The sequence below is a fragment of the Pyrgilauda ruficollis genome, unplaced genomic scaffold, assembly GCF_017590135.1.
Source record: "Pyrgilauda ruficollis isolate IOZ18807 unplaced genomic scaffold, ASM1759013v1 scaffold91, whole genome shotgun sequence".
In the NCBI taxonomy this organism is placed as follows: domain Eukaryota; kingdom Metazoa; phylum Chordata; class Aves; order Passeriformes; family Passeridae; genus Pyrgilauda; species Pyrgilauda ruficollis.
Window position 1 is genome coordinate 1,919,521 of NW_024531155.1, and position 22,457 is coordinate 1,941,977.

At 39.6% G+C, this 22,457-nt stretch overlaps 1 protein-coding gene across 1 annotated transcript in view; it reads right to left on the reverse strand.

Moving 5' to 3' along the window:
* The window catches only part of PTPN13 (protein tyrosine phosphatase non-receptor type 13), a 112,393-nt gene that overhangs the window by 53,939 nt on the left and 35,997 nt on the right, over window positions 1–22,457 (reverse strand). The window contains exons 4-7 of the mRNA XM_041489254.1: window positions 22,007–22,072; window positions 19,193–19,378; window positions 16,115–16,208; window positions 4,069–4,632 (exon numbers count right to left, since the gene is read on the reverse strand). Of these exons, the coding sequence (XP_041345188.1) occupies window positions 4,069–4,632; window positions 16,115–16,208; window positions 19,193–19,378; window positions 22,007–22,072 (910 nt within the window). The remainder of the gene's footprint in view (window positions 1–4,068; window positions 4,633–16,114; window positions 16,209–19,192; window positions 19,379–22,006; window positions 22,073–22,457) is intronic.

Consider the following 22,457-nt stretch of genomic DNA (forward strand, 5'->3'; position numbering starts at 1 on the left):
GCAAAAACATTTAACAAAGGCTTGAGAATATTCACAAATCACCCCCATTTCCCCACCCCTGGATTAAGCATTCCAGAGCTTCAGCAAGATCAACTTTTTCAGTAGCCTCCCATCTTTGTTTGCCCTGTCTGCTATTTCAACCCACAGCCAGCTATATTACTACTCTCACAACTGGTTTTGTCCTCCTGTATTCCACAAGGACATGGGCAAACTTTATGCTCCCTCATGCATGTCACTTACAACATCCTCATAAACAACACTGCATTTAAAAAAACGTTTTCAAAAGGATACTCATTCACTCAAGTAACACATAAACCCTTTCACTTTGAATTATGCATTCACTCAAAACAAACAGTGGGGGGAGGAGCTGCCTAAGCAAAAGGAGAGGTTCAGACAAGGCTACCATTACCATCTACTGAGCCATTAGAAGGCAGGCCTAGGATAGGAAAACTTGAGTGTGTGTGTACACTTCACAAGGGTCAGGAGATACAATCAGTTTGGTGGGAGAGAAGGCAAAAAAAACTGGAGCATGGGAGAACAGACAACACCTTCACAATCTTGAGCTGCAATGCAAGCTTGCAAAATGTAAAAGAATATTATTTTCTCTCTGAAAGAAATGGGCCACTATCAGCAGGTGCCCAGGCAGCAATTTCCAAATTTCAAAAGAACACCGAAAACAAAACCTGCTCTGTGGGTACAGGTAAGATGTTTGGGTTTAACACCTAACAACTTCTTAACTCTAACAAATTCTAAGGTCACAAAACCTCCATAACAAAACAAGAATGAAGAAAAGGGCAAAAATGAAGAACTTACTGTCTTGGTAAAATTAACACATACTTTTGGAGTCTCTTATTAGTGATCAGAATAGGCTACACCGTAAGTCAAATAGCAGACTCTTGGCCGTGCCCCCATCTGGCTAAATGGCAACTAGCCATAAACAATCATCTTCAGTATAGAAGAGATAAACAACCTCAACCCTGAAACTGTACAGCAGATTAACACAAGCCAGCAAGTTCAAGAGCAAGTCAGTCATGGTCCTTGGAAGCCTTTTGAGGCTAAATCTGAGATGCTCTAACAGTACATTATAGTGCAATTTAGATGGTCTGCAGCTCACTGCAAAGTACTACAGCACAGCTGTAATTAAAGCTGTCATTCTTTCCACTATAAACTCTGTTTTTCATGAGTTTATAATTTAGATTGTAAAAATCTGTTCTGAGTGAAAGCTTGGCAAACCAGAGTCTGTGCATAAGAACAATTTCTTTTTCCAAGGCAGTCAGCTCCTTAAGTTTTAAGAACAACAGAAAAGTTTTCCAGCTTAACCCAAAGCAAGTTAAAGAAAAATAAGCCATATGTCACTTAAATTCCTTTGTAGTTTGAGAAGAGAAGTTTTATCTCGCCAAGTTCAACTCACAGAGAGTCCAATGTCACTTCACAATTCAAAAATGGAAAAACAATGTATACAGCCAAAAGCAGAGGCTTAATACAATTTACACAGGCTTAGCTGTAACCTAGACCTGGGCTCAACTGAACTGAAAATATCCCCAGACCTACCAAAGAGAAGGCAGATTGTCTCTCCTCTGCTACCCAACTATGACCCTCTTTCCTGTGACTCCTCACCCGTTTCTCCCCCTCCAGACTGAACTGAACCCTGATTCCAAACTGCATGAACTTTTGAAGTAAGTTATTCTTCTTTGTTTTTCACTCATGCCTCTCAGCTGCACTGGTCAGAGTAAGAGTAATTCCACACACACTTGACACTTGATAGTGTTGGATGTGGAAATATCTGTCTACCCACTAAGTACTTCAAAATTACATACAACAGTAACACACAAAGACTCAAGACTGTATTTTTCATTTCTTTGACAGATGAAACTGGCAATAGACTTTTTATGGAAGATCTCAAGGGACATGTCTTGTGTAAAGAAATATAAGATGGGTATGGAACAAAAAAAGGAAAAGGGAAAGAAGTCTTAACAGACTAGCAGACTTTATGTATTAAGACTTTTGTGAATCTACTCACTAGGGCAGAATAGATACTTCCAGACAGGTTTCTCAAGCCCTATAAGACATAACAGCAACTAACTCCTATGTGAAAAAGCATTCATCATCCATCTTACTAGAATACTTCTTTAAACTGGCTCATTAAAAATTCATATTCACAACTAGTTTCTGGTCCAAAAGATTTTCTTTAAGTAGTTAATTGACTGAAGAAATTGAACAATTGAGAGCTAAAATATAACAGTAAAGCACACACTCCCACCTTCAAGAGTGAAACACCTTCCTTGAAAATAGAAAACTCTGAAACTCAGCTACCTGTTGAGAAAGTGTCTTTACTTTTTTCCTAGCAAGTAATTCAGAAGGATGGGCAGTGAGTCATTGGCTATTGCCTCAGTCTTCCCTGTAAATGTTTGTCACTCAGCTTCTGTGACTCCTGAGGCCCCAGTCCCCAGTTTACTTTGACTGCACTTTCACCCATTCCCCTTTACTAATCGAGTAGTTTCACACATCTGTCGATCTCGGTTTGCAAAGCATGGGCATGTTTTGTTTTCTGCCATCTCCCAATCTGCTGAATGAGAATGATAAACCCATTGCTCATCAATGGGTTTGGCCATGCTTTTGGTTTTGCTCTTATGCAACACCAACCTGCACAAAGCTGCACTCCTGAACAACAGGGCTATTGAGCTTTCCCAATGCTGGGAGTGGCCTCCTCCTAAACTCTGTCAGCTGTCTATCTCCAGAGATCCCAGTTGACTCATAAACTTGAGATGGACCCTGTTGATTTCAGACTCTTAAACCAAAAGCCAACCAAGCTTCCCTGTAGCTCATCAGACATCCTGGTGGATAACAACAGATAGTAAACTTCCATATAGATAAACAATGGTAACTCCACAGGGCTGCTTTCATCTATGTTCATTTCTTCACACGATAACCTGACCCTCATCCCCTCATCGGGAGATGCTGATCCGATAGCACAAGAGAACTCCAGCTGTACAGAAATCACAGCAGATTGTAACCTGCCTATGCCATTTCAGTAACACTCCTCCTTTGTGGAACAAAAGGCTCACATACACAGGAAAGGATCTGGCTTCCATGCTAATTCCAATACAAGCATCTCCCAAGATGACTACAAAGGGCATGAGCAGGCATTTTCAGAAATTCAACCTTGACAAAAAGCTTTATCATCTCTCCTTACTATGGAGGTGTTTATCTCAGGCAGAAGAAGGAGGCCAAGGTGGGGTGTGTTTTCACAGTTACTTCTGTCACACAACAGGCAGGCTAACTCACGAGTCTTTGAGTGCACCTGAGTAAATGCCTGAGCCAGCTCTGTACATACAGCTCTTGTACCATACACCTTGGATGACCAGGTGATGTTTTCTGACCCAGCACAAGCAGGATCCAGCTCTGCTCTCAGTTTCTATCCAACTATCTCAAACTTACAGCCCCTGAAAATCACCCCACAAAACCAAAGAAAATAAAACATGCAGTTCTAGTTACAGGGTTCTGCATCAAGGTAATTTTATAACTTTCCCATAACAATTACAATGACTTGTTTTTCCCCCATGCATTTTTTTAATGAACTGATGGAACTTGTGTGAAGTGTTCCCACTGAAGTGAAGATCTGAGTAGAAGGCCAAAAAAAAAAAAACATATTTAAGGGATAAAGTCCAGAGTTATACAGCAAAAAAACAGAGATCTGGACATTAAATTCTGCCTTTCCTCAGGGACATAAATCCATCTCTATCAGCTGGAGATGAGAATCTTCCTTTGAGAAAAATTGCTTGACAATTGGCTGTTACCAGCTTTTTTTTTTTTTTTTAATTGCAATTGATTAGCTTGATACTGGTTAGAGATCAACTATTCTGAGTGAGCAATCTGGACAACGACATTTATCTTCATTGGCAACAGATGCTCTTTACTTCACTTTATGCAAAAAAAAAAAAAAAAAAAAAAGATGAAGCGTAGACCTCAGCTGTTTCAAGAGCTGCTACAAGAGAACTCAAATTTATCATAATGAGAAATCTTTGTTTGACGACTGAAATACTGCAAAAATCAAAAAGCTTCACTAACCTTCTACATTCATAGCTTCCCTCAGAAGCTGCAACTTCTTCTGTCTCTCTCTTATCCTGTCAAAGGCACTTGATATTGCTGCAGAAGTTGATGTCTCAGGCATGTGGCACGTTTGGTCCAGTTTTTGCGGTCCGAAGACATCCAGTGCTATGCTCCCATCAGAGTATCTTGCTTCCTTGTTCCTGGCAGCAGTAGAAGTCCGTACTGTAAATGTTTCACACTGATGGCTGTGCCTGTGAGGGCCTCCAGCATGGTCCCTCTCAGCTGCCTTGTCAGTAGCACAAAGCAAATCTGTGGAAGAAGCCCATATTTTCCGTTTGGGAGGGACATCTGTGTGAAGGTGACCTTTTTTCTCAAGCTCATTGGTTTTACACCTATGAGGACAGAAAACATCTTCCTGACCCGAACTGTAATCTGCAGAAATGCCCTGGAAAAATTCTTCCTCATCTCGTGTTCCTCTAATGGACAGAAATCCCATAGACTTGCTAAGTCCTTTGTTAAGGGTGGTCTGTTGAGAGAAGTGAGCTCTGTGTCCATCAGGTGCATCACCCGTCAATGTTTTTCCTGGAATAAGGAGACATTTCATACATGTAATTTTCTACCTAATACACAGGAGTCCAACACAAATTAGTCAAAGTGTATGATGAACACACGCTTGGGCATTGGCTTTACCACGCAAAGCATTGAGAAGGCTGCTCCAAGGGCTCCCTCAGTCAACAAAGACAGAAATACAACTGCTTCATACATTATGACCATTTTATTTCTTTTATATCTAAAAAGCTCAAGGAAAAAAATAAGGTCTGCTATAATTCAGTATGAACATTAAAAACCCCCAAACTAACACATAATTGCTTAAAGCAGTTTTCTCATTAGTTTCATTTTCAAAATAGCCTGGACTATCACCAAAAATACTACTTAATAATCAATCTGAAATCAGTCATTCCTCTCACACCCAAATACACCGCCTACAGGTTTTAATAACAAGTCCAGGTTTGTTCTACAGATTTACAGATGCCCTGCAATAGAGTCAGCAGTAAGAAAAGAATGACTGTGTACTTAGGAATTATAAAAATCCTGGATCTCCCTCTAATGACTAATTTTGGTGACTATGGTCTCTCCAGGTAAAGAATACTCAAACAAAACCAACAAGGCTTCCAAGGTTAAAATGATTCTATGAGTCTGCACCCTTTGAGTTTCACTAATACATGGATCCACCAATACTTGGGAAGTTTCTCTTCTCCCTCTCCCTTCTCATCAAACTACTTCCAGAATAAAAGAAACTGCCAGAGGTCAAACCATATCAATGAAATATGTTGTCTCTGAAGAATATCATATCACAGTGACCAAGAAATTTTGACCCAGGTGGAGTCAGCACGGCATGTGACTGGCCTTCCTTAGAGCCAGCTCCATCTTCTTATTGTGGTATTCCCATGTACCTTCTTTAAGAAGGAGCAGCCTTGAAGACTTCACTGCAAAAGTAAGCAGTCATGAGTTCAAAGTAATCACTGTGCTGTATCTACTACTCTTAAAGAATGTTACATGATCCTGCCTGCATCGATTGAAATTTACTGCCCCATTTGCACAGCAGGCTCCTGATGATCTTTATCTAGTGTGTTATCCTTCCAAACAGAATTTCACAGAATGCTTTAGGGGTGTTTGGAAATGTAGTCACTAATGCTTTAAAAGCTTATGGCTTTTAAAGGTGTAAACACCTTTCAACTCCAATATTCTTCTTCAAGAAGGGCTGTGCTTTTAGTTTGTAGTTTTTACTTCTGTGATATTTAACTAACAATCAAAACCAGCAAGACTCAAGCCAAATGCAGCCAAGTAGCCCCTTGCTTCCTACCACCACGCAAATACATGATGATAAAATGTTAAGGTTTGGATTGTCTAAAAGGTGTCTTGTAAGAAATCACACACAATTCCCACATGCTCTAGCCAAGAAAATAAAAAACACTTTTGCCACTGAGAACAAACTAATTTTCTGAAAGGATCTGATGCCTCATTACGTGTTTTACAAAGATAGCTTTAATATTAAACTAAACATAATTAACTTTGTGGTCAAGTAAATATTACATTATTACCTTATTCTCAGACTGTACATCATGTTAAGGCTGGTAAACTACGTATAATATTCACACACAAAAAAACCTTTTAAAAATTAGTGTTCATTGTGAAATTCCCACTATCCATCTAAAGCAGTGGGATGATATCCACTCTGCAAACACATTCTTCACATTCATGTACATGCACCAAGGACAAACATTCCCGAACAGGATTTTAACTCAGTCATTTGTGAGACAAAAAACTAAACATTGCAGTTGGCTTTTTAAGATGGCCAACAGAAACACAAATCAAAAGGAGCTCTGAGAATCCTCCCCAGTAATGAGAGTTCCAGGATAATTTTAGGCCGGAAAAAACCAAACCAACCTCCTCTTACACACTGTAAAAAAACCCCAAACACCCACTTCTTTAACACTAAAAGCATTTACATGCAAGGTTCTTACTGAATAAAACAAAGGCAAACAAAGCAGAAAGATACCAAGAGAAGCAGGCAGCTGCAACTCCCATACACTACCACAGCTATGCACACAGGATTACTTGGTACAGTATCAGTCATGACTCAGAAGAACATTCTTGCTTCAAAAGATCATTTAGGTTTCTGCACACTGATCTTGTTACAGGATCACATGCATTGAAAAGAATCACAAGGTACATTTAGCACCTGCGGGTATCCTCACCACAGCACTCCAGAGACACAACCCTCTCTTGCTGTGTGTTGGTGAGAACTGCAGCTAAAGAGCCCTCCTGTCAGTGAAAAAGAGTGCTGGGGGCAAGGAGCATCCTCCTCACCAAAGCTGTGCTTCCCAGGGACTTGGATATGCCAGAAGTTATTTCCTGTCTGCACAGAAGCACTGAAGACCCAAGCTCCTCCGCCTCAGCACACAAGAGATGCTCTCTGCTCCCCACATCAGCCACCTACTGGGCCTCCCCTAACAAGCAAAGTGAAGGCCATGAGCACTGTCTCATGGGCAGTGGCTAGGGAAGTACTCATGGCTGCAGCTTTGCCACTCAGCCAGCCAAGGACATGATGAGACAGGAGATGAGCTGTCCTGCCAGGAAGCAGCGTAGGAGGTGTTCCACTTCCACGCTGCTCTTCCACTCCACAGGTGTAACTCAGATCCGCATTGACTTCAGCAGTCAGCAAGAGATTTCTACATAGTACCAAAATGAATCTACAGCTAGCCTCAGTATTCAGGCTTGAGATGGCAAAATTCTCTTGGAAGTCTTTCATCTGTCCTTTTTTACTCTCCCCATTCCCACTTCTGCTTTTCATTAGCCTTGCCAATTCTTCCCACCTCTGCAAAACCCATCCCTCTCTACGTGACATTATTTCAACAAGCTCTGCCCAAACTGACTGACAGTGCCAACATGAACTGGTTAAAAATCATCCTCAGACAAGTGGAAAAAATAAGACTTTGGGGCAAGGAGTGCACAGCCTGGGTATCTTGAGAGGGCAAACTGAAACAAAGCAGCAATAGAGAACTTTTGGACCTGCACTTTATTCCAGCCAAAACTGCATGCTGCTTTTAGCACCAGAGCATAGAGGCCAAGGATCAAGGGCAAGACTTCTCAATACAGAAGTAACTCAAGTGCAAATACCAGCTGTAAAATTGGATTCGGCAACCAGCAATCAGTCCAAGCCAATATATCTGTTTTTAATAAGGTAAACCTGTCCTCATCCCTTCTTCCTTTTTTGAAGTAGTATTATAGACTTTGTAAGTCACATGATCAACTGTTAAAGGTATTTTCACTTTTTTAATCCCGGACTTCCTCCACTACCTCAGCATTACTTGGATCAAGAGTCTTAAATAACTGCAGGAAGTCTCTTTCAGCACAAGGCTCATGTATCCAGACTCCAAAAAACAGTACACCTCCAAAACAGAGCAGACAGAAATAATACTCTTTCTTAAACACATGAATTTTCAGTTCAATTGCATGCTCAAGTCCAAACTGATTAAGTCAATATGTGGTTCATTCTTCAGCTTTTCCCTGCCAGCTTTTATAATGAAAAGTGTGAAAAAATGAAGGAAAGCACCACCACCAAAAATCTCTATATAAGGAATAAATATCTAACTAATGATCAAAAGGAACCTGCATAAGGGAACTTGTATGTCTTTATAATGTAAGACTCATGCTACAACTTTCCTCTTAAAAAAAAAAAAGTTTGTATTTGTAATGGGAACTCTGGAGACCTATCCCAAGTATCTTGGCTCGACTGAAGACATTAATTACACCACCTGAGACCACACGGAGCTACTCCAGGCTTCAGTTACCCAGGTGTGTAACAGGATAGAGCAGTGCCTCCCTGTTTGTCACTGAGGGTGACAGAACAAGCCATCAGCAATTAAGATGCAGCATGTAAGCAATTTCAAAAGCAATACTTTCCCCTTCCCCAGTTACTTTTTTGTTGCACTAAACTCTCCTCCTTGCTCATCTGAAGAGTGTATGGGTTCTTGATTCCTCATATTGCCCTTGGGTGTTTATCCTCCACTTGATGTTACATTAGTGCAATTATTTATAATTACTGTAAATAATTCAAATGCAATTATAGTAACTGTATGATTCCAGTGTATAATACATAGTGAGGGAATATATACAATAAAAATAGCAATTAATCACCAGGAGTTCACGATTAAATTCCCTTGTGGTGCTAAAACGAAACTCTACTTTTCCACACACACCTTCAACTGCCAGATGTTACATTTGCTCAATAACCATAGATCTGCTTCCTTCTTCCTTTGGTGTTTTCAGCTATGAATGCAACTACACCCTCTTACACCAGTGTCATTCACAGACCATCTTCCACTCAGGCTGACAGTAATCTGGTTGATTTTCCTCTGAGAGAGGGCTGTTGTCTAACTAAATCCAGTCTGTCTGCGATTACTTGTGTACCAGCTTGATCATACAGGCAATTAAGCCAATATTAAGTAAGCGCAAACACCGCTGGTACTATCACCTACTGTATCTGGTTTTGCTGCCTAAACTCAACTCAGTTTTCTTTAAAGTCTTTCTGCCTGCCCCTTCCTTTCGTTTGCACAAAACAGAACACCTTTTTCAACTCTATTGTGGATTTTGACTTGTGGATGTATGTAGATGCACACATATGGGAGTGGGGGGTGATTAGAAAGAGAGAGGGGCTGGGGGGAGCAGGGAAAGACTGCCCACATGTGCATGAGAACACACATGAGAACATCACTGCCAGACTGGAAGGTCTCAAGAGAGGAAATTATTATACAGGAGTTTAAAAAACATCTCCCACGCCATCTCTGTGCAGAAAACAAAGCAATAGAAAAAAACCTCTTTCTCCCCAGACAATGTGGTTAGTTTCTAAAATATGAGTGGGTAGCTGATGGAGGAGTTGGGTTTGCAATCCCTTTGGGGCAGGCTAAAAGCCAAACAGAAGACAACAGAGCCAGATGTAGCCTGTGGGTTGACTGCTAGGAATGGCTCCCCCTCTTTTCTTTTCCTTTCTAAATTACTGAGAAAAATCCAAGTTTCAGATGGAAATACTCCTAAACAATGTATTCTCTGTGAAGGAAGAATTGAACTGGACACAAGGACTGTTGAAAGCACTATATGTAATGGCCAAACTATAAATCCTTTATAACAATTTGCATTCTGCTTTGGACTGACAGCTCTTCTATCAAAAAACACCAAACAGCTCTAAAACCAGGCATCTTGTTCAGAACAGTGGCAGTGAGCCTTGCCAAGCAGCACTTCATATTTCATAAATGCAACATTTTTACCTCTTCCCTTCCTAGGCACCTCTGCAAGAAAAGGCAACCACTGCTCTTTCTCACTCAGCTTTATGGGGCAGGTTTTTTTGGTACATTTCTCAACCAAGTAGGCAAAAGATCCACCTAGCTACTCCCTTCCTGGATTTTTGTGTATCCCAGGAGGAGCTTGGTGATACAGCTGCTTTTCTGCACAGAGACAGCATTTGGCATCTCTAGATTGGTTTCCTCCCTGATCTTTGTGTCCACTCTTGTTTTGTCTTCAGAGTTCTGAGTTTGTCCTCAGCACTGCTCTGGAAGCATTTCCAATAGCACCACACTGGAAGCTCCTTACACCTGGAGAAATAATACCTAAATTTAAAAGATCTCTACCAATGCCAACTACCAGTACACTAGATGCAAACAGAAACACTTATTGGAAGAAAACAGGCATGGCTTTTGGAGTGAAAAAGAATAATTTTTTTTTTTTTTTCTTTCAACAAGAAATCTTCATCTGGCTTTCATTTGGTTTTGCTGAACTTTGGAAGTTATTCTCCACCTACTCAGTTCTTTTTTTTCTGGAACTGAGGAGCCAGGGGAAATAAAACAAAAAAAGTAAAAAGTATATTTAGCAGATTTACAGATGACAGACTTTCAAGCAAGTGGAAAGAAGTTTGTGCTGCAGTTTTTGATAATTTAAGTCTGTGTGTTGGCATTTATCAAGATAACGTTTAAGCTACTTCAGTTCACATATAGAGGTAATCACTATAAACCGTTTCTTTATAGACCAAAAGTGGTGTTTTCACCCAGATCAGGAAAGAAGACATAATGCACAGTCACCTTCACTGTAATCAAGAGCACCTTCACTGATCAAGAGGAAAAAGGATACATTTTCATTTATTTGAGTTTTTGTTGATATTATGGAGAGTGGTAATTAAACAGCAGAATATTGTTAAAATTAAAAGCAGCTGCACTTAGCCTTAGCATTTTTCATTCAGTTTACAACACCTACCATTTTTTGTTACACCTGATAGTGCATACAGTCTAATTAAACAGGGAGTTGACCAACATCCACAATTTTGATCACCATTTCCAAATATTTCCTATTGGGTACAGTTAAGGTAAATCTAAATGACCTTTTAAATTAATGTCAAGCCTTCATTAATGCGGCACACTGTAAAAGTCAAGTTAAAATCAGGGATCCTCATGGCAGGAAAGCCAAGACACCTGTTAGCTGCACCTCTTTAGGAGATGAAACATCTCCAGCAAAGGTCTGTCCTTGGTGGTCATGGATCATCAACTTCAATTGGAACTTTGCAAATAAACACACAAGGTGCAGGATTTCAGGTATGAGCATGTCTCCAGGTAAGTACAAGGTAGGGAAATTTCAACTGAGCATTTAATAGCCTACATATCCTTTTCAAAGATAAATTGTGGCAAAGAGTAACAGAGTGGATTAATTCTTGCTTTATGTTTGGAAGAGTTTGACAGTTATTTAATCTTTTGTCACACCAAAAGAACTTTATGAAGCCAATTAAGTAACTTTCACATATAATTATTGATGTAAGAACTCTTTTAAGGTCTAAGGTGTTTTTAAGTACAAAAATTAAGTAACTCATTGGTTCAGATGACTCATGACAGGTCTTACTGCTTTTATTTCTGCTGGTTAAGTCAGTTCCTAAACACTGTGTTCCGAATATGACTTGACTAAAACCAAACATTCTGTAATATTAATTTACAATAAATTACTTCTGCAGCCAACCCTGCTGTAAAACTCATTCACCAAGACAGCCAGAGAAAGTGAGTCATGAAAGAGACAAAAAATAAATTTAACTGGGGAGAATATTAACACAAAGCTGTTTATTAATTTATTAATTATTTTGAAGACATAAAGATGGAAATGAATAGCTGAAAACATCGAAGCTGGTTACATAAGGTGAGAAAAATATTTGATTTAAACATGTGAGTTGGAAAAATTTCAAAACATTTATCCTAAGTCAACAATAAAGCCCTAGCAATTATAATTGTGGATTAACATAGGATGGAAAACTGATCTGAATAATAATGAAATTAAAATAAAGGAAAAATCATATCATTTTACAAAGACTGCAAGAATCTAAGGTATTAGTTGGCTACTCTCCAATTAGAAGCACATCTCTCTTACTGAACCATCTCTTGTATTCATGAAATTAGCATGATTTATCAGCACAATTTATTACATGCTCCAAGTAACTTTCCAATACAAGTTCACAATAAATGCCATACCCTTTATGCTGCTTTTTTCTCCATATGACAGCTATTTTATTCAACATGAATTCTAAGATTTTCACAACAATTCAGCAGGACTTCACCTCAGTGAACATCAGACAAGTCCTCTGTCCTTTCCAGCAAAGATTTCTGCTCACTGTATTTACTTTACTTATAATACACTGGGGAAGTAACTAGGAAAGTTATACACCTCCTTATGTACACTCACCTCGCCCCCTCCAATCATCCCACAGTGCTAAACCTGACGCAAAATGTGTTCTCAGAGGCAGCAAAACATGAGAAAAGGGTGAAAGATGACTCACAGAACTTCTAACTCATTAGAAAGATGAAGGTTCAAAATCATAAGTGTCTCTTAGTAGCTTACTGACCAAATAAATGTTTGCCAATTTGCAACTGGATTAAGAGGCCTTTATTTCAGCTACAAACAGCAGCAGAACAGCACAGTGACAAACCAGGGGAAAAGGACCTCGTGCCTTCCTGAGTTGTTTTGATTTTATTGGCTTTTTTTTTAAATTGTAACATTTTCCTTAAACCTTCATCTGGCCTTCTACTTGTGGCTCCTCAGTCTATGAGATTATCAACGACTATAATCAGCACTACATTCTATAGCTCACTTTCCCTGAAATTTACAGCTGTGCTCCCAGGGCATCTGATCTGTGCTATTATTGACTGAATTTGCACTGGCAAAACAGCATTGTAGGAAAAAAAAAAAAAAAAAAAAAAAAAAAAAAAAAAAAAAAAAACACAAAAAACCAAAAAACCAACCAAGCACTGAATTGCCCTGAATCAAATGCAAGCTGTTGCTCATTAGTATCAGACACCCATTTCACTGGGTCCTCACTGACTTCCAAATACATGACTCAGTGTATTTAACATCAGTGTAAAAAGAGAACTGAAAACAGCAAGAACTGCTTTGGTTATTTGAGGGGCTGTGTTTTGTATATTACAATTCCCTGAGGTCTCAGCAAAATGAAGATCAAGCAATGTATCTAAGATCAAAATAAAGAGAAGATGGTGCTATTAAGGTATACTAGGAAAACTGACTGATAACAGAAGCAGAATTGGGAAAGGTTTTGGAGAAACTAAGAAGGTTGTAAAACTTCTAAGGAAAAGGAGGAAAATGAGAAATGAGTTCCACAAATAAATAATGTGATACAGAGAAATTGAAAACGTTTGAGTGGAAGCAGGTCAGGCAACACATAAAACAAATGAATGAGTGATTTCCATTTTTTTAAAATGAAAATAGAGACTCAAATATCAGAGAACATGAAAAATATTTTCTGCTTCTAGGGATGGGGGGGAAGATGGGAAGACAGAACCATAATACCAAAATATCATAAACCCTACAAGGTAAGTGAAAAGCAGTTGTGCTCATTTACAGTTCATCTTGAAAAGAATAGAAAAGAAAATCAAGTATCCAAGAGCACATCATTAATAACTTGTACCTTTCAGACCAGGCTTGGAGTTATGCAGACAATATAATGTTTGCACTGGAAGAGTGAAGCACAAACATTTATTCCCTGGGCTGCCACACATTTTCTGTAACACTCTACACATGCAAGCACTTTCAATGAGCTTCACAGGAACAGGTGTTAAGGAATGAGAACTATTCAGCCAGCTTTGTAGCCTGGGGGTCAAGACATTGTCTCATTTCACAAATATTATTTGAGTAAAGATTCCATTAAATTAGAACTCTTCAGACAGTATGAAGTTCCCTAAAAAGAGAACTTTACTTTCAGAAAGTAATTTTGACCGAGGTTGCTTAAAACTCTCTGTTAAACTTACTGGTTGATAGCAGCTGAGCCAAGTGGACTCAGTCTCCAAGAATAAGAGGAAAAAACATTCTACCCATGACATTTTTTTCAAGTTAGAGAATACAGTAAAAAAACAGCAATTGGATCATCTAGTCTACTTCCTCTGAGTTAAAAGACAGAGTCCTCAGAGGAAGTTTCAGACATTACATGTTATTCACCCTGGTGCTGACCCAGAAACCCATGAAGATGTTGGCTGGAGCTAATATAGCAATCTCCAAAATTTAGTAGAACCTAAAACAAAAGGTTTTTTTTAAGATATAATGAAGACACTGGGGACAAGCATTACTTCAGGAGAAAGAAAAATCTGCTAAAAAGTTTAAATGAAGTTGTGGGTAGGAAAACAAATGGACAAAGAAACAAAACTCCTCACACCACAAACATTTAAAAAGAGTTAAAGATTTTCTAAGAAAATTAATAACAAAACAGCAAAAGACTGGTCAGTTGTATTACCGAACAGAAAACTAGAAACAGCAAAGAAAAGAATAATCAGAGTTTGCTAATGCAGTGAGAACAGACTTTAAAGACAACCCTGCTCTGTCCCCAAAACTTTACAAATATTTTGATCATTGCCGAAACACAGTTAACTATGGCTACAAAATAAAAAGCAGCATAGGGGATGGTAAGAGGGTATAGAAATTAAAAACTTGAGGTAGTAAAACATTATGCTTAAATAAAGTTCTTGAAAAAAATATTAAATAAGGTAGTACTGGCAAAAGAACGAAGGTGTATAAAGAAATAGTATTGTTTATTGGACAGCACTGGAGACTGGGAAGCACAGGGTTAAAGAATAAACAAATTAACAACCAGAAAAATAAGGCTGTGGTTCAAACCTTAAAATTAGTGGGAACCAGGGAAAGAATTCATTTAAGAAAGCTCTTAAGAAATTCAGAAAAGGCAGACATTACATAGTTTATGAATCCAGTCAACTAGATTGATCCTGTCCCAAATCCTGTATTTCTAAAAGATCTCCCTATTGCTACAGAAATATTCTGGAAAAAAAAGAAAAGAACCAGTAAGAAAACAAAGCCCCTGAGAAAGCAGTCAGAACAGTGAATTTGTGCCAGAAAATAAGAAACAGCTTGTACCAGAAACTGTTCCTAAACACATGCTGGAAGGGAAGAGCTGACAACCACTGCCGTAAGTGTTTTATATCAAACAGTAGTGTAATCTAGCCTCGTCTTAAAAAAACATATATATATATATATATATCAATAAATGAAGACCACCAATCCCTTGCCAGACTTGTGTCTGATTTCTGCAGTTCATATTGTCACTGACAACTTCATGGGTTATTTAAGTTCCTGCTTTTCACTGCATTGTTGCTTGACACAAAACCAAAGAACAGAGGAGCAATTTGAGCACATCAGCAACATATCTTTGTTGCAATGACTTAGACTGGTCCAAGCTGATGCCTTATAAAATGCTCAGCTCCACAATTCTTCCAGAAAAATTAGAGACCAGCCTTTTGGAGGAATACATTCTCTTGTCTGAAAAGCCTAGCACAGAGCTGAGGCTGCTGATGCTGCCAATGACCTTTAACAACATCTATGGTCTTAAACAACAAAAAATCATGGCAAACATCAGCACTCAACCTACATCACTTTATCCTTTTTCCTCCACAGTGGCAGCAGCAACCATCTGTGTCCTCCCAGTTTCCTCTTTCCTTCCCTGAAGTAAAGTACAACCACACCTCGCTTCCTTATCTACCTGACACTATCACAGCATAGCAGAACTGTGATAGAATATATACCACTTCTCTTCAGAAAAAAAGATAAAATAAGGCAGCAAAAGAGCTTTGTGTGCAGGGAAAAGAGTTCAGGGCTCCCTGGGATTCAGGGAGAAATGTTTTGTGCAAATAGAGGTATTTGAGCTATGAGAGAGCAGAGTCCACAGGAAAGAGGGAACAAGGAAAAGCTGCTTCCTGTTCCTCTAGCTGAAAATCTCCTTTCTCCAGAAATAAAACATTCGGCTGAGAGCCTTTAAAACCTGTTCCTACCATAAGGACCGAAATGAAAAAAGACAAATATTTTCTTGAAACCATCATCACCTGTCACCATCACCAACATTTAGCTTGACACTGAACCATCAGAGTTCTCTGAATGTAAGCAAGTCCTCCTCTATTTGATTTATTTGCTTGCAAAATCTACCCAAACTTGGTAATCCACAGGGTTGCAATGAAACACTTACCTGTGGGAAGCCCTTTTCCCCTCAGCCTCTCCCGAATAGCCTGGCTCCTGTCTGGCTGCAATTTTTTATCTCCATTACAAGACAGCTGATCCATCTGCAAAAAAGGCAGTAACATGAAGTCAAAATGTTGGAAGAGCTCATATTAGTATGAAACAAGCATTGTTTTCATGTAAATGCATAATATTAGTCAGTGTCAAAGTGTAGAATGGGAGTTCACCCTTTTTAATAAAGAACTGATTAATCAGTGAGAATATCCCCTCGAATTATCCATATTTGAACAGTGTGCACTTCATTTAACTACACATTTCGTCTACCTTTTTTCCACTAAGAATAAATTAAGTTCACAACTTAAACACATTCCACCCCTACAGCAAACTGAAGGGACAGCAGCACTCAAAACCACCTTCCATGATTACAACATGACTAGAACTTGCCTAGCTCTACTGAGGAGTTTTCTGCATAACAGGAAGAACTGTCTTGTACCCTCACAGGACTTACTGCATGTGTCAAACCACATGCACCCAGTTGTGAGCAGCCTCTTCAGCCCCTCAGGCACATTCCTTTCACGTGTCATTCCTTTTACTCCCACTAACTTTTCACTTAACCTTACTTTTTTAAAATCATTACTTCCCTAGGAAAATCTTTCACATATACAATCATTCAAAGAAGAGTTTATTTTCTACAACAACATATTCTTAGTGAGATCTTTCCATATGGTGGGAGTGTAACCCGGACAGCAGGAGAGAAGGAGAAATCAAGCAGACTTCACAGTTACAATACAACTCAGTTAACATGAAACAGACTGAATCAGCCTGGGGCTATATTGCCCTTCACAAAGCATATTAACATGGCAAATGCAAACATTCAAATGGGACCTCTCAGCTGTGCTTCAGACACCACCAAATGACCAGTTACAGAGATAAGACCCCTCGAGCCTTTGATGAGGCCCATCAAGATTAGAGCATGCCAACCTTGGAATAATAAGTTGTACTCTGCCTCTGAAAAAACAAAATTTATACATTTTTCTTGTTAACTTTAAAAATTCCAACACACATACGGAGCACTGAACATTAAAACCAGCAGGGCTGGCTGGCTAAGGTGCACAAAAACCTAGCAGCACAGCTATGCTGTCATTGCTCTGTTAACTCTTGGTTCTCTTCAGCTTGTTTTTTTTTTCTTGTTTTCTTGCAAAGCCAATGCAGTGACACATTCAGAATTAAAAAGGTCACTGGCAGAGGAAATGAGCAAAGCTTCAGTACTGGATAACTGCTAGTCCCACTCCTTCATTAACAACATGGACAGGAGATTGGGAGCACACTTGCTGGATTCAGCTCTCCACTGGATTTCAGAAAAAGTATCTGGGAGCACTGTTACTGTCTTTGGCAGGCTGGTCTAGATCAGTCTGCCACCCTAACCCCAGACTCCCTGAAAGCCTGCTGACAAGAACAAGAGGAGGGAAAACAGAAAACTTGCTATCCTGAAATGGCCATCAACAACTTGGAGAATAATGACTCTTTCCAGAGTGGCTGTTTCTATAGATTGTGGCCTGATTTAAAATTTGGGTCTTTATTTTAACATCACCACTGATGAAGGCCCTGTAGCCTTTTATTTCACTGAACCACAGACTAGTTCCACTTGGCAACTACAAAAGACTTCAGACACTACAGTGAGGAGCACTGGACTGACAGACATACCTCACAGACTAGACAATGTTTTGTGGAGTTCAGGTTCAGCACTATTTCTGGAGGGCTGGCATAATCAGCTGCTGTCAAATATTAGACAAATGCAGGGACCTCTCACTTTCTGCAAGCATTTCCAAACCAGATATATGAAGAAACTGTCTAACCATATTAGACCATACCTTTTTATTAAAAAAAAAAAAAAAAAAAAAAAAAGCATCAGCAAATTAAACATTTTTCATGCAATTTCAGTGCTGCCTCTCTAAACAGCAATTTTTAATTTACATGGACCTGCTGGAGCAAGTCCAGAGAAAGGATACCAAGCTGATTAGAGGGGTGGAGCACCTCTCCTACAAGGAAAGACTGAGAGAATTGGGGCTGTTCAGGCTGGAGAAGAAAAGGCTTGGGGTGACCTAATCGTGACCTTCCAGTACCTGAAGGGACCCGACAAGAAAGATGGAAAGGAACTATTTACACAGGCACGTAGTGACAGGACAAAGGAAAATGGCTTCAAACTGAGAGTAGATTTAGATTAGCTATTAGGAAGAAGTTCTTTACTGTGAGGGTGGTGAGGCACTGGCACAGGTTCCAGAGAAGTTGTGGATGTCCTCTCCCTGGAAGTGTTCAAGGCAGGCTGGATGGAGCTCTGAGCAATCTGGTCTTGCAAAAAGTATCCCTGACCATGGCAGGGAGGTTACATCTAGCTTTAAGGTCTCTTTTAACCCATACCATTCTATGATTCTATGACAATTTATGGTCTTCCTTGATTTACTTAAAATTATTTAACTATTCTGAAGTTATGCTGTAATGGTTTAGGTGAAGAGAGAAGTTGCACATCAGGAATAGTAACTTTGCAAGATGAGCTCATGTAATTTCTTCACTTCTAAAAACAGTTTGGTCATTATTAGACAATAAAATCCTCCACAAATCTCATATTCAAGAGCTGAGCAGAAGTGCAAGAGAACTGGCACACTGCCTAAAGAGTCCTTCTTTCTGTTAATAAGCAACTCTCCAAAAATCAAGCATAACTTCAAGTTAAAGTAAACTCACAGCAATCATTTCTGAAGCATTTCAAGTAGCAACAAGTCTAAGCCTTGCCCTGCAGTTCATCACCTTGTTCTCCTGGTTCTTCCTACTTTTTTTTTTTTTTTTTTCAATGAAGACAGTTCATGAAATGACCTCTTCAGAAACTCATGAACGCATGTTCCAGGAGGAACTGTCAAGTGCACAAACTGCTACATGGGGACAGAAGCTGTTCTCTCCTTTCAACACTCACCCTTGTCAAAATTGCAACATACCAAAACAAGAGGAAGAAAGACTGCAGAGTGACTGTGAATTAGCACTTTTGCTCTCTTCCTGCTCACCTCTATTGTTTCCTCAAACGCTGACACAGACTTACCCCAGACAGGCTTCCCAGAACCAGTCTGACCAACTGCTTCACATATGAGAAAGAAGGGGCACAGTTGCTGTTCCTTATGTGGGCACTGCAGGCATCCAGAACAGTCCGTACGGACACACGGGCGTAAATGACATCTTCACACATGCCCAGGAGTATGCTGTTGAGATGGTCTCCAAGCTTGATAGGCTAGGGACAAACAAGAACAGGGGACACAGGAGAATCAGTTTTAACCGTGACTTGGGGAACACTCAGAAACAAAAGACACTCAACAACGCACATTAACTATTCATGAGACTTACTGCCTACATTATCTGAGCGCCAGTTTGAAAGTCATCATCTAGGAGGTGAAAAAATAGTGGCTGTAGAACAGGAGAGATGCATTCAGCCTCTGGATTCATCCCCTACTCTACAACAATCTGGCCTAAACAAGCTGCCTGATCTGCAAGGTCAGGACACCAAAGACTTTCTCAAATATTTAATGAATAAATGAAAATAAAGTAAAAGGGAAAAGGTTCAGAGGAAGTTTTAATCCTTAATTTTGACCATTCTGCCACTCACAAATTTAAAATTCAAACCTCATCACAATAATTTTGTACAATCCTCTATGCTCATTTTCTGCACACCACCTCACCTCACCAATATTTTGTAGCAGATGTGTTAGCATTCCCAAATTCCAGTGATATCACCAAACAGTATCAACAAAAAAGGAAGGAATAAAATAACCAAGACACTGGTTAGCAAAGCAGAGTTTCCTAACTGCAGGACAACACCCATACAGCCTAAAAAAAATAAATCCAGATGTCTTTCTGCTCTCCCCATTCAGTGAATGCAGCACACTGAATATCCCTCCCCAGGGTATGCAGCAGTCAGTGATAACACTTGTTCTCAGGTGCCACAGGCACTTGGGACCTGAGCTTTCTGATCTGCAGCTCTCCCAAAGTGGGTGGTTACCCACAAAGTACAAACACTGTCAAGCTTTTTGCATCACAGAGTGCTTCAAACAATTGCAATCTTTCAATCTTCTCTGTGTGAGCACTCTTAAGGTAAGCCATAAAAAAGGCATTCTGGACCACCCTGATTTAATTAATATAGGCTTTTCCCATCTATCTGTTTATCACTACTAGCTAATAATAAAAATCATGTATGTGAATAAGATATGAATCTCCTGTTCAGCCACACTCCCAGCAGAGAAGCAGCTCATTAACCAATACAGGCAGACAAATACAGAAAACTTATTTTAAAAAAAGGGAAAATCTGCACATTCAAATTAACACACAAAAGTAATGCCATACATAAGATTGTCCTTTTGCCAACACTAACTCCACAGGACACAGGATCCACATGTTAACGTCCCAAAGGCAAATTCCTTCCAGGCTTACCCTCACCACATTGTCTTTGGGGAAATACTGTTTTATTAGCAGGTAGAGCATGCCTTCCCACTACATTATTGAGAAACTGTTGCCACACTCCTGACACCAAAGAAAGAAACAAAGAAAACAGGTACTAAAATTTATGCCTACACTCCTCTCAACACCCACCTTCTTTAAGTCACCCTTCTGCTACTGTTGAATACTGCTCCTTTCATCTCCTACAAGACAGGAGAGCAAAGAAAGAGAAAAGCCCTAGTATCTAAGAAAACTCTAGGGATTTTGGGACAGGCACAGTAGTCATTATGAACAGGTACCCCTAAATAGTCAGAGCTTCAAAGTTTTTTACCTCACTTGGCTGCATTAAGTGAGCTACTTCCAAACCAGTACAAGTGAGATCCCTACTACCACTGTGTTAAAGAAAATATTAGGAACTGAACGCCTAAAATGCTGAAGTCTTTCAAAATTTTCTTCCTTAGTCTTATATATAACATCTACTAGTAGGAACGAACCTAAATCTGAACCACAAACTGCTTCTCCCACAGCTTCAAATCCACCACTAAATGCTTTTTCAGAAGCATTTAATCTTATTTTCACTACTCTAGATATTTACTTCTTAAAATTTAATTGTGGGCAGGGAAGGAGCACTGAGGAAGATAATGAATCACATTTATCTTCAGTCAGTTTTGGCAGGACAGTCTAAGAGTTCTGCTGGGTGTGTAAAATAACCACATTGAGCAATAACACAGCTCTAAGCAGTCTGCAACTATGTCTGCAATGACTGACAAATCAATAGCAAGAATCTACTCCCTGTTCCAAACAATTCATACCCTTTCTTGGCCACTGTGAAAGGTAAGTATCTATATGTGCTAAATCCAGACTCACAGAAGCTATGGCAGCATGGAGAACAAGTTTATTATGTGTAAAACAACCATGGTTACTTCAATATTTATTTTTATATAAGCCTAAATGAAAACAAATTATTTTCTCCTTTGTCAGCAGCTTAAACCACTGTCTTTCAGCCTGTGGCATTACAGGATAGACCAGCCCAGATGTATCTTCATGGAAACTAACACAAATGTGCTATCAGCACCTTCTCCCTGCAAGACAACACCACACTTCACAAGAAAAAGCTCCAAGTATGGGAAAGGAAACTTCTGTACTGTGCAGTGACCGGAACAGACTGCCCAGAGAAGCTGAGAGCTCCCTCACTGAACCATCTGGATGCAATCCTGTGCCATGTGCTCTGGGATGACCCCGCTTGGGCAGGGAGGTTGGACCCACTGTGGTCCTTTCTAACCAGATCCATTCTGTAAAACTCTGGGAAAGGCATCTTACTCCTCAGTGTCTCAGTATGACATCCTGCCATGCAAACTCAAATGCAGAGTCAGTCAAACAACATCAAGTCTGAAGTTGCAATATTAAACAAAACCAAATCTAAACTTACCTGACTTTGAGGAACTTCATGGTCAGCTCCCCAAAAGAGTGCCATACCAAGAGAATAAATATGAACCTGCCATAAGACACAAGATATCTGTCAACTCATTGAACAAGACTGGAAATGCAAAGCAGACTTCTTAAAGGAGAGCAACTAACTTAACATCATTTTGCTTAGAAATACATTTCTAGTATTGAGGCTCAGCTGTCTTTTACATCCTACCTCTCCTTAACATGAGGTTCAGAGAAGCAAATCCTAGTGCTACTAAACATACAGCATCCAACCAGTGCCCCCTCTTCTTTGCTCAGTTTTAAGCTTTCATCTCACACTGAAGCCAGAAAGTCATGTAATCCATACAATCAGCCCAGTGTGGGGCAAAGACTGCATGCTTGTGTCCAAGGATCCTAAAAACCTGTGAAGTCTGAAGCAAGGCAGACCTTAGTACGACTCAAGCAGGGGG